This window comes from Tachysurus vachellii, chromosome 3, assembly GCF_030014155.1.
Source record: "Tachysurus vachellii isolate PV-2020 chromosome 3, HZAU_Pvac_v1, whole genome shotgun sequence".
NCBI classification, from domain to species: Eukaryota; Metazoa; Chordata; class Actinopteri; order Siluriformes; family Bagridae; genus Tachysurus; species Tachysurus vachellii.
Genome location: NC_083462.1, coordinates 11,535,209 through 11,547,992, shown reverse-complemented (window position 1 = coordinate 11,547,992; position 12,784 = coordinate 11,535,209). Strand labels below are relative to the sequence as shown.

General features: G+C 38.2%; 1 protein-coding gene across 1 annotated transcript; it reads left to right on the top strand.

Annotated features, from left to right (window-relative positions):
- The first annotated feature begins 1,086 nt into the window (after window positions 1-1,086).
- cited4a (Cbp/p300-interacting transactivator, with Glu/Asp-rich carboxy-terminal domain, 4a) lies at window positions 1,087-5,520 on the top strand. The gene is made up of 2 exons (XM_060865737.1): window positions 1,087-1,240; window positions 2,395-5,520. Exon 2 carries the CDS (start codon window positions 2,410-2,412, stop codon window positions 3,109-3,111), a length of 702 nt encoding a protein of 233 aa, XP_060721720.1. The 5' UTR covers window positions 1,087-1,240; window positions 2,395-2,409; the 3' UTR covers window positions 3,112-5,520.
- Window positions 5,521-12,784: the final 7,264 nt, after the last annotated feature.

Genomic DNA, 12,784 nt, shown 5'->3' with positions numbered 1-12,784 from the left:
CAGCCAGGAGAATTGTCCCATGTGTGTGTGTGTGTGTGTGTGTGTGTGTGTGTGTGTGTGTGTGTGTGTGTGTGTGTGTGTATTGCCTGGACTGTGGCTAAGTGCTGTGTGAAAGCAGTATGGCTGGCGCAACGTCATTAGCACATGCTTGGTGCCAGCAGGCCTCCATCTCAGGGGTGCTTTCTCTCTCCACACAAGCATATGAATCTCCAGTCTTTTCCTTTTCAAATGGTAAATAAGCCACTTACACAAGGCAAATGGTCGAAGCTTGACCAGAGTCTGAAACCTATATTTATCCATTTTGTCAGGAGGCCAATCGATTGAAATGTGAACATAGACAGACACATTGGGGCAACGATGGGAATCGAACACATCACTTGAGATATATTACAGCTAGGCTACAGATTTATTTCATGACCACGAGTTCAACGTGTCAGATAACAATTCAATTGTCCGTTTATTATTTTTATTAGACCCACAAAGCTTTGTATAGCTTTATTTTCTGAGAAAACACATCGGATCTGTTCGTTATAATACTACTTATTTAAAGTTTTTGAGGTCTGAATCAATACCGGTCAATGCTACAAAAAAGAGGTATGAGATTAATAAAGAATATAATTAGGTTTAGTAACATTGTGCTGTGATTTAAACCTCTATAACTACATAATAAACAAGTGACGCCATTTTGAAAAAAAACTCATCTCTTTAAATGGATTTATTACAAACTTTTATTAGGAGGTTCTAAGAGGAGAATGAATATGGATATTTCCTACAGCAAATGTAATAGCTGTGTTACATAAGAATTGCGTTTTGTTCCTCTTAAAGTATGAACAAAGCCACCACACGTCGTTGACGTGCTGTGCTGTGCTGTGTTGTGTTGTCTTGTCTTGTCTTCACACGCTGAAGAGTTTCCGGGGAAACGCGCGTACGTGCTTACATCACACGTACGTCCGTTCGCATAAAAACCTTCTGAAGCCAATCGTTTTCTCAGCGCGGTGATTAAAAGCGAAGGGCCAATCACAACAAAGGAAACGAGAGCAAAGTGGGCGGGGTGTAGCAACACCACGCCTACTCCCCCGCCCCCTTTTTGTTCCGCTCTAGAGATATAATCGCAGAGTTGACCCAGAAAGCGATCTCCCGTATCAGGGACTGGAGCAGAGAGAAGCAACACTGCGCGTGTCTCTGGAATACCACGAAAACGCAAGGACACTCTTCAGAAAGGAAGAGCCATATTACACTGGTACGTGTGTGTGTGTGCGCGCGCGCGCGTGCATGCGTGCGTGTTCTTCTTTAACACGTCTAATGCACGCGTGCACGCGTCTTATAAGACGATCTGCATTATTAATGTTCTCATCCGAGACCTATCCGTGTCTTCATGCATGCAAAAGTTGTTTCATCTTGTTCCAAACGCGCGCATGTCCCCAGTGCACGCGTTAAATACTTCAGTGTTGTGGATACACCTTAAAAAAAAAACAATCCTGTTTGCTTTAAAGTGTTTTGTTGCACTTTGATCCAAGAAGCTTTTTTTTTGTCGCACCGCCGGTTCTGGTGATACTGGGGATGGTTTAGAAGTCAGATGATTCAGGAGATCTTTTGTCGAGACGTGTGGAAAGGACAAAGAGAAATAATGCGGGTTTTTTTTCTTCTCCCTCTTCTCCTTCCTTTCTCACCCCAAGATCACTGACACACTGAATTTATAGATTGTATAACAATTGCTTATATAAATCCTGATTTATGTAACAATTAATAACACCAGCGTGTTGTAGGTCATCCTACTTAACCATATAGTGATCCTGATCTTTCCATCATGACCATATTCAAGGTTGATCTTAAAATGTATCTTGACTTTATCCAGGGAATTAAAAAAAAAAAGTTCCGTTCTCTATTTGAGTCACATCACATCACTTGACCCAAAATCCTTATTTAGTTTAAGCTGTGTATCTCCGTTCAGTTTCTCGACGAGGCTTTGTTTGCTGAGCACTTTGTCTAGGGATCTGGTTGATATTTGTTGTGATGCTCCCAGAGGTTCAGGTCTGCTACGACTGCATTGTTTTCTCAGCAAAGAGCTCATACTCTAAACACCTAGGCTTTGTCTCTGCTGCTGGCACATTTGCCAGTGCTGAAATGCTGAGGGATAAGTAAAGGCAAGTGTTCGACGGGAATCGTCGGTGTCCAACTTTGTGTGACAAGCTGAAATACTTTTCACATAGATTGATCACAAACTGTAGTCATTGTGTCAAGAAATAAGTGTAAAAGCTACAATATTTAAAAAAAAAAAATAAAAAGTAAAGGTTAGAAATATTTTCACTCTTGACATGTTCAGCTTGTGTGTCAGAAATTGTTGCAAGTTTTTTTTTCTTGTGATATGCTGACATTCTTGTCTTGTTTCTGCAGCATCACTTCCAAACCATGGCTGATCACATGATGATGCCCATGAGTCATGGGTTCCGCATGGGCATGAACAATCACCCTCAGCATATGGGCCAGCCAGGAATGCGTACCCTCCCGAGCGGCCAGCTGATGCACTACAACAGAGGGCCACAAGGTTCTTTGGAGGCGGCGATGAGGCAGCGGGCCGGCATGGGGCCAATGATGAACGGGCAGATGGGGAACGGGCATCATAGTCAGATGCAAACAGGTAACATGATGTACGCAGGAGCAAACCAGCAGCCGGGGCCACAGCACCCTCAAGCTCAACATCACATGCATCCGCAGAGTCAACCACCTCAGCAGCAGCATCAGCAGCAGTATATGGGCGGAGGAGGTCTAACATCTCAGCAGCTCATGGCCAGCATGCACCTGCAGAAACTCAACACCCAGTACCACGGGCTTCCTCTCGGGCCCGGGAACGGACACCACATGGGACCCGGTGGTCCATACAGGATGGCTCCAAACCAACTGGCAGGCATGCAGATGGGGATGGGTGGCCCAACGTTGGGCCTCAACGTCATGGATACAGACTTGATTGATGAGGAAGTCCTCACATCTCTTGTGCTGGAACTGGGCTTGGACAGGGTGCAAGAGCTGCCTGAACTTTCACTGGGTCAGAATGAGTTTGACTTCTTCTCAGACTTTGTTTGCAAGCAGAAGCCTAACACTGTCAGCTGCTGAGCAGCCAATTAGTATTGGTTTCACTTTGTATCTGTCCTAGTCAGTTGGTTGGATGGTTGCTTGTATAAATTCTGAGGATTTTGTGCAAGGGAAGCCAGTTTTACTGGTCTGAAGCGAAGTGTAAAGTTATGCTATATATACACACTGTAGTACACTCTGGCCTGACCTATTTGTTTGCAAATGAAAAGAAAGATGGGAGGTTCTCTCCAAATGATCACTGCTCTTTTAAGAGCTGAACTCTGCGATTGAACTTTTGTAAGTGTGTTTTTGTGAGGTAGCAACCAACTTTTTATCAATCCCCTGGGGTGACGATGTAGCTCAGTCGGACCAGGGTTGAATGTGACTTCACTTTATCAGCCCTGATTAGAACAATGCATATAGCCTGTCTTGCCTCCCCGGGGGCTTCGCTGGCATTTAGAAATATATTTAGTCACCAAAAACTGGACATTTATTGAGATCATATGACAATTCTGCTTTATATCAAACAAGCTCCCAGAGGCTTGTTAATGCGAAGAACAGTTTGAGTGAGGTTTTTTTTTTAGGTGTATTGAAGGCTGGTACTTCAACACAGTCTACCGATTATTCCTTCATCGCTCTAAAGCTAACATTTAGGATCCTAGGATTGGTGAAACACCTGGAGCTGGTTATAAATGTCATTTTTCACAGTGTCATTTTACACTGTTCAGTTTTTCTCTCAAATCTGTCAAATTCATCCAGACACCCACATTAGCATAAGCGTCCACTTTTTTTTTTTTTTTTAATCACAGTTGACATAGTTTGAATGCTCATAATGTTTCTACTACTTGATTGAATTAAACCAAATCAACTGGCTGGCATTTAAGTGTCAACCGTTCACTGTAGGCTGTCTCTTTATGCTTCTAGAGATAGCAAGAAACAGCTTGGAAAGCACTGGAATGTCTTATTAGCTTCTGTCGCTAACTGCTGAGCCTGCTCCCTGCTGGTTTGTCACAGATCCAGGACTGCCTTAAACAAGCAGCATTACTTTTTCAAAAACAACAAAAGAGAGATACCAAGTGCGTTTTAAGTTGAAAATATGGGGGCTTCATTCATAGATTTAGTCGAAGTGCAACACGAAACATTGCACGTCATAGTTCCTCCGAGAGATAACGTGTCATTTGCTTTTGACATCAACTTCTCTAAATGAAATGTATGTAGTGCTCATAAATGGTCAGTAGATGTCTTTAGAATGTCACTATACTGTGAATAACTTGAGTTTGACAATACAGTGCCACTGTGTAATGTCCCTTAAACCACATATTGCTCAGTGATATCTTGTAGCAAGCCGCTAAGTAGATAAGGACAGCATTGTATTCTACGGCAATATCTTGTTTTTTTTTTTTTTGCCACCTGTTTTAAATTTCCCCGAATGTTACGCTATTGTTTGAACCATTCACCATGTGCATTGTTGTCCTTATTACAAATTTTCATGCTCTCATGGTAGCACTATACCATGTCTCTGAGTATATAAGCTTACGTTGCAGGTTCACCACTAATTTTATGCACAAACACACACACACATACACAGATACACTCTTCTTCTTAATTGAGGTCAGTGGACCCACTCTCTCCAGTGGCCTCATAATTACAAAATGGAAATAATTAATTAATTTCTACATTATTGTTTTGTTAGTAACTTGTATCCGAAGGACGCAGTTCCCCCTCTTCCCTGTGGTGAGGTTATGGTATTTGCTTATCTCAGCTGGGCTTTGTATAGGAGTAGCCAAAATGTCGAAAGTAGTTCTCTTCCACTAAAACTGTGCTCCACTTCCTTCTTAACCCACCCAGCTCATGGGAATATGCCTGAGCCACATCCTAGTCTGGGATTAACAAAACAGAACTCAAGGATACACAAGGCCAAAATATCTGTTGGAACATATATTGTGATTCTTACATTACTGAACATTATTCAAGGTCAACACTGCTAAAAATCGACGAATGAGTTAAGGACAAGTCGTGTAAGTTAACGTCTGTTGTGGCCGATGTTGAATTCCTATACTGTAGCACACTAGTGAAGCTGCACCATTGGTGAGCAATATTATTGTTTAAAAAAAAAAAAAAAGGGGACTCGGATAAATTGCTTTTACGTGAAGGGAACTTTTGCAGGTCTGCACGGCGTACATCCAAGCGTTCATCCACAGTCCCTTTGTGTACCTTAAACATTCAGGTGATTTCGCCTTCCCTTATGCCTGTGTCTAGACTGCTGGCTTCCTCCAGACATATGATTATACGTTGTATGAGCGGCATTGTACATGGATCCCTGGCTTGATTTCTTTGGCTTTGTTTCTCTCCATAACCTCACTCCCAGAAATGCTTTTTAAAATGTCGTTGATTCTATCTTAAGAAAATGTATTTATTTTCACTGATAATAAAAAATATTTATTTAATGAAGTGACATGAGTCTAATGGCGGTTCTGTATATTCTTCTTCTTCTTCTTGGATAAAAGTATCGATAAAAGGTTGAATAAAGTATGAAAGCAATGATTTGAGGAAAAAAAAAAATTATATATATAGGGTTTGTGTGTATATATATATATATATATATATATATATATATATATATATATATATATATATATATATATATATATATATATATATATATATATAAAAGGGTCTTCAGGACCCTTTTAAGGAACTAAAGAGTTCTACGACCCTCATAATGATGTAGTTGTAGGACCTTTTTATGTTTTATTTGGAAAAATGAGAAAAGTATTAAACGTTCCAAATTTTAATTATGTAAAAATGAATTAAACGTATTTATTATATATAAAATATATACAAATTGTGTGAGAACTTTTTTTTTTTCATTAAACCCAGCAAAAGACGACCTCCATTTCCAAACTCCAGGCGTACTCACACGCTGATGAACTGAATAAAGCTGCGTTCAGACGGTGTGATCTCCAGTCTATAAAAGATTGTTATGTGTCAGACTGTATGAGATGATCCCATGATTCTGTGTTAGATACTGGACAATGATTATATTCTGCACACGCCATCAATCAGCACAAACCGGACACAATTATGAGGTATAACAGTAGTGATGTTATGTCTAGCGAAAAGAGAAGGTTAAATTTAGGATACAGTTCAATACACAGTATTAATACAGACATTTATTAAAGCTGTGTTGTTCTGTTTGAAGAAAAATATAACTGTTATTTATCTCAATTTTCATATTTTTTTTTTTAACGTTAGCCTGTGAAATACATGACTCATACCCAAAGCTACAACTAATATTATTAGTTCTAAATCTAAATCAGTATTGGAAGTCTTTGTCATGTCACACTACATAGAGGTGCTTTTGGCTCATATAAAAGTAGACACTTAGGGTTTCGGAATGTGTAAATTTTCATAATAATTTCTGTTTTTATGTAGCCTCGTTTTTACGGGCTATAAATTCATAGAAATTCATAAAAATAAATAAATTAAATAAATAAAAATGATTTACGCACATTTCTTGTGTGTAAGTGTTTATATCAAACCTGTATCTGCTTTCTGAGATGCCCCAAGTGCTTGTTCATAATCATGTTGTGTAAAATTATTCCAACAAAGGAAAAATTTCAACAGTAAAATAATGAATTGTTTATATTTTCTGAGTGAAAATGAACGTGCTGTAAGCTGATTTCCAATACGCTGGCAGACTGGATCATCAGTGTGGTGGTAAAAAGGGTTAATTATTTAGAAAACATATGAAACCAACATATGAAATTAATTTAACACAATAATTTGGTAGGTTTATATCCTTGCATGTAACCTTTTTCTCCTTAGACCTCTTGTAAATGTTAAACCCACATCCTTTATCTAGAAGTGGACATTCCCAAAGCCAGTGTCTTACTTCTGCTTTCTCGAAACACAGCGATCATGTTCAGCTGTCTTGAGAGACAGTAACTTTGTTACGATTCAAACAGAACAGACGTGATCTATAAGCGAGGATCACATGGAATTGTCCCAAGATTTCCAGGAGCCGATAGCACTTCCTTATGTCTAACTCTGTCATGCGATTGTGAGCAAGTAGAAATATTAACTACAATGCCTGTGATCCTGTAAAACCGGTGTGCGCCGCATGCTGAGTAGACAGTCTATCCTCTCAATAGTATGTCTGCTAAATTGCTTTGGGCCATGTAATTGCATGGTTTGGCCATCAGGTTTAAAGAGTTCTGATCGGTGCTATAACAGTCTGTTGCTCACGTACCCATAGCGCTAATCCATGTCTGAGATCAGAGTAGCTGCTAATCACATCCACGCTGTACAGATATTTATCACCTCATTCATCCCTGTTGAAAGAATAATATAAAAACAATTTTGCTTTTGTCTTACCGCAGTGAACAGACAGGTATGTCATTAAACCTAGAATTAGCGGCTCATGAAACATGTAATTAGCTAATATTAATAAACACAAACATGGGGTTGACCTGAGATAACCCCGAGCAGCAGACAAGACTTGTTCTGTGACTTCTATCAAGAGTCACTCTTCTTGACTCGGACCCACCCTGTCTCCTAGACAGCTGGGTCTCTCTCTCTCTCTCTCTTTCTCTCTCTCTCTCTTTCAAGATTAAACCAGGTCTTACATGCCTGCAGAGGCAAGTATCAACAGCACACAACATATGAATTACATCACTAGCACTTGAACGATCATGCCCTTTTCATACAGGTGCAGCTTTCTATGATCCTTTTGTTTGTTTTTTTGTTTGTTTTATATATATATATATATATATATATATATATATATATATATATATATATATATATATATATATATATATATAAAGATATATTAAGAATGTAGAATATGTGTGTGTGTGTGTGTGTGTGTGTGTATATATATATATATATATATATATATATATATATATATATATATATATATATATATATATATATGTATATATACACACACACATATATTCTACATTCTTAATATATCTTTATATCCGTATATCTGTGCTACAAAGTGTAATACAAGGTGTAAAAGGAACAGATCCCAGAATGTGTCCTATTATAATTTTTAGCAATCTAGTAAAGCAACCCTAATGTTTTGTTTGCTATTTAGTAAACAGTTTATATGCTCAATTTTATGAAACATAAAATAATAAATTAAATGGATAGGATATGCTGGATAATGAGCTTAAGTTTTATAAGTAATGAGGATAGACCCATATTCCATCTATCCATCTATTTTCTGTAGCACGTATATCCTAAAAAAGGATCATGGAGTCTATCCCAGAGGACACGGGGCATAAGGCAGGAGACACCTGGGACGGGATGCCAACCCATCACAGGGCACAAGTACCCTCAAATATACACCCATTCACACAATATGGATAATTTAGAGAGCGTTTCACAATTTACAGTACATTGTCTCAATTTCTGAAGTATGAAAACAACAATAAAAAAAGTTTAAAGATTAAAATTATGTTACGATATATCTCTATCAATTTTCCCTAATGAGCAAAGTCGATGGTTGTGAGGAAAATCTTCCTGAGATCATATGAGGAAGAAACCTTCAGAGGAACCAGACTCAGAAAGGAACCTCATCCTCATTTGTATGACACTGGACAGTAAATAATGTAAATGTAAATAATGTAATTTCGATTACACTATTGAATCACACCAAAAACATCACAACTTCAAGGGTGTGAATTACAAACGGGTAATTAGCATAATAGTGTAAGTAGAAAATCAACTTATTATTATGCAGATGTGTAACCCAACTGTGACCATGCAGAACTTTCTTCTGTATACAGGTATAATGTATATCTGTATGGTAACAGACACAACTCCCACAACACCAGGTCTAATAGATCTAAGGAAAGATATAGATTTTTTATAGATATATTGGACCATAGAGTATTCACACTTATAAGGGAAAAAAAGGACACTCAAAAAATTTCACAACTATCAACAAAGGAAGCTAACTCAGGTTCATGAAACCAAACAAACATCATAAACCACTGCAAACTAATGAGCTATCAGAAAACACTTTAAACTCATTGTGCACAGACACACACTAACACCAATATTATTAGCCAAGAAGCAGTGCCAGTTATGCTCCCTTGATTCTCAGCTACAGACAGCCATGGAATCATCGATGGCTTCAACAGCAAAACCTGACGATTGTCACATATGTTGCAATTCATTTTTTCCCCATTAGACACCATTGTAACTTCTCAAAGGACTAAAAAAGTACAGCATCAGCTAACAGATTAGCACCAGGATCACTAAACACACCACAAATACTCCAATGTGGACTTGTAGAGACTCCAGAGTGGTTGCTGGGTTTGTATTATTTGCCTGATTTTGCTATCTTCTGCTCTGTGTGCTTTGCATTTCTGATTGTTTAACTGTTGGGACTTCTTGTTTGTGTTGTAAGTGTGTGATTCCTTCTGATATCATTTACCACATCAAATTGCATCAAGTGGTATAGTAACTGGGAAAAAACAACAACAACTGCATGATAAAATTAAGTGGTAGAGAACCTGTTCAATGTGTTGTTCAGATAATCTAAGTGTCTGGTAGTGACACCGATATATGCGAGGGATGGGCTGTGTGCCTAGTCATGGCTGCGACAGGTGTTATAATGTATTATCTCACCTCAGCACAAACATGGATGCTTCCATGAAAGCGTGTTTTTGTTTGTTCAGTCAGAGCACATAAAGCTCATAAAAAGCCTGAGCGGCTGCTGGTACTGTTCTGCTATTAACTTCAGACATTCATGCAACATTTTGGACTTAAACTGCAGCACAGAAACAACACAGCAAGTACCATAAGCTGTAACATAGCAAAAAAGTGATGCTGCTATAAACTCATTTAAAAGTTCTATAAACTATTCAGTTTAATTAATTTTATTTTATTTGTATAGCACGTTTAACAGTGGACATTATCTCAAAGCAGCTTTACAGAACATAAGAAATATAGTATAAAAAGATTAATATTAATCTTATATGTAAATATGTTTGTATTTATTCCCAATGAACAAACCTGAGGTGACTGTGGTGAGGAAAAACTCCCTTAGATGGAAGAGGAAGAAACCTTGAGAGGAACCAGACTCAAAAGTGAACCTCATCCTCATTCGGGTGACACTGGAGTGAAACTGTTATAAACACCAGAGAGTGTTATAATGAATAATGTCCTTTCTACAGTCAGATACAGTCTGATAAGTGTGTATTAATTAGGAGGCTTTATCCATAAAGACTATAAGTTGTCATCTTCTCTTTGAAATTATCCCAAGTTGAAATTGTTAATGGTGTGTGTTTTTGGTAGCTTTTACAGGTTCTAGATGCAGAATTACAATTTATATTCTCACATCAACTGGTCCAGTTGATTTACCAGAGTAAGAGTGCTGACACTGTACATGAAGCACATAGTTTCAGCCTTCACAAAATCTGTCCGAGTCAGCGTGCCTCTCGCCATAGGGTGCCATTTCTCAAAGTTTGGCTCATGAGCAGTGTCTATATCTCCAGCCATTCATGCTAGGATAATGAAGAACGATCACACAGTTAACTCTCAGTCTCATGAATATATGTGTTTGGGGTATTTAGTGAAGCCTGAAGAGTGAATTGAAACTGGACAGGTATAGACCGAAGACCAACACTTGAGAAGTATTTGAGAGCTTCTCAAGTGTTTAAAGAAGATTGTGTTTAAACTGCAGGACCATTAAGCAGCCTTAAGCAAGACCCTTAACCTTTAGCTGCTCAGTTTTATGAATGTGAGTTGCTCTGGATTAAGTGCATACATACCGCCAAATACCATAAGTGTAAATATTTCCTGATTTGCAACTCATTTTTTTTTTTTTTTTGCTCCTGTGCCTGCTGTAGCCTCAGATTCCTCAGATTCTTGTGCCTCGTGCCTGCTGTAGCCTCAGATTCTTGTTTCTTCTACTATTGTAACTCATCCAACACAAGATTCTATGCATTTTGTATTACATTGTGAAAATTAAACTATAATATAATATAATTGGTGAGATATAAAATGAAGATTTGATTAAATAAATCTTGTCTTTATTTGTTTAATTCAAAGGGAATGTTACAGAGTCAGTTTCAGCTGAAAGGACAGATCTCATGCACCCAGCTTTGGTTCAGAGGTCTGACAAATATAAAAGTTCAAACTGTTGATTTTGTAGTAAAGATGTCTGTCTGCTAGCGTGATATTTATCACTTTGCGTCTTACCTCGAACGGAAGATGGGTTCTGAAATCATCAGATGAATCAGTTCATATTCAGGTCACACGGTGAATCAATTATACTAAAATATATGATTATATGAGTTATAAATGAAAACCAAACATAAATACAATTAGTAATAAATTTGACATTTTGATGCTTTTCTGCTCACCACAGCTGTAAAGAGTGATTATTTGAGTCCCCATCAGTTCCTGTCAGCTCAGATCCGTCATCCTCTCTCACCAATAAGATGTTTCCATCCACAGAACTGGATACTTACCTGAACCCTAGAGACTGTTGCGTGTGAAAATCAGCAGAAATCAGCACTATCTGAATTACTCAAACTAGTTCATCTGGCCACAACAACCATGCCATTGAGATGTCAACCACATTCTAATGCTTGACGTAGGATTTAATACATTGTTCTGTTGCCACATGTTTGGTGGATGGAATAATTATCAGGTTGTTAAAATGATCAGATTATATTGTGATATCTATCATATAGCTCAGCCCATGTTAGTACTTTATAGTAGATGCAAATGCATTTATGCCATGTGATGATCCTGTGACACCATCGCTCACTGCTGGTCCACTGTATTCAAATTCTTTTCCAAACATATACTGTATACTGAAGTATAATACATGCCAAAAGACTATAATAGGTTGTTATGAAAATCCAGTAATTCTATTTTAATGAAATTCAGTAAGCATTGAAACAGCTGTTGATATTGGATGTCATTTACCTTATGAAGCAACAGCAGGAGTCCTTTTAAATAAAAATGACCTTTTAAGTAAACACATAATATGGGTTTTTCGAGTGTATATTGCTTTGCTTCGCTTCGCTGTCTGACTGAACTTTATGCAAATACATAATCCACTTCGACTAAAACCATGGTATGGGAAAGGGCACACCCTGAAATGTGTTTGTCCTTAGAGCTGTTTTGGGACAGTGTTTTTAAAATACTGAAAATGACAATCCGCGAGTCATAAAATACGAGGTGAGGTAAATCCTAGGGCTGCTACATAAAGCTTATCTTATTGTATCAGCTGATTACTCACACAACACGACGTGTGACCTCATAACACAACGAAAACGTGACTTCAACTCAACAAAATAAGTGAGTTTTTGAGTGTATTCTGGATATTTTCTTTAAAAGCATTTCCTGTAGTACAGCTGCAGTCATTAAAATGTGCTACTTTTTATTTTAAGCATTATATCTAAAGCACACACAGCAAAACATCACTCCTCCATCTTTTTTGTGTTTTGGAGGCCAGAGAGGCTTCGCTTTAGTAGACAGTAAGGCAGGACTTCAGCCATCTCTTCAGTGCGTCCATGATTTGCATGGCTATCTACACGTCACAGCCCCACAATGGGTCAGACATGCGTCAGCACCCGTTTGCTTTTGTACACACACACACACACACACACACACACACACACACACACACACACACACACACATTTTCCCTCCCCCAGCAGTCTCCGGCTCCAACAAC

Excerpts from the sequence above, each read along its gene's own strand:
- cited4a (XM_060865737.1), top strand. The coding sequence starts at position 2,410 with ATGGCTGATCACATGATGATGCCCATGAGTCATGGGTTCCGCATGGGC.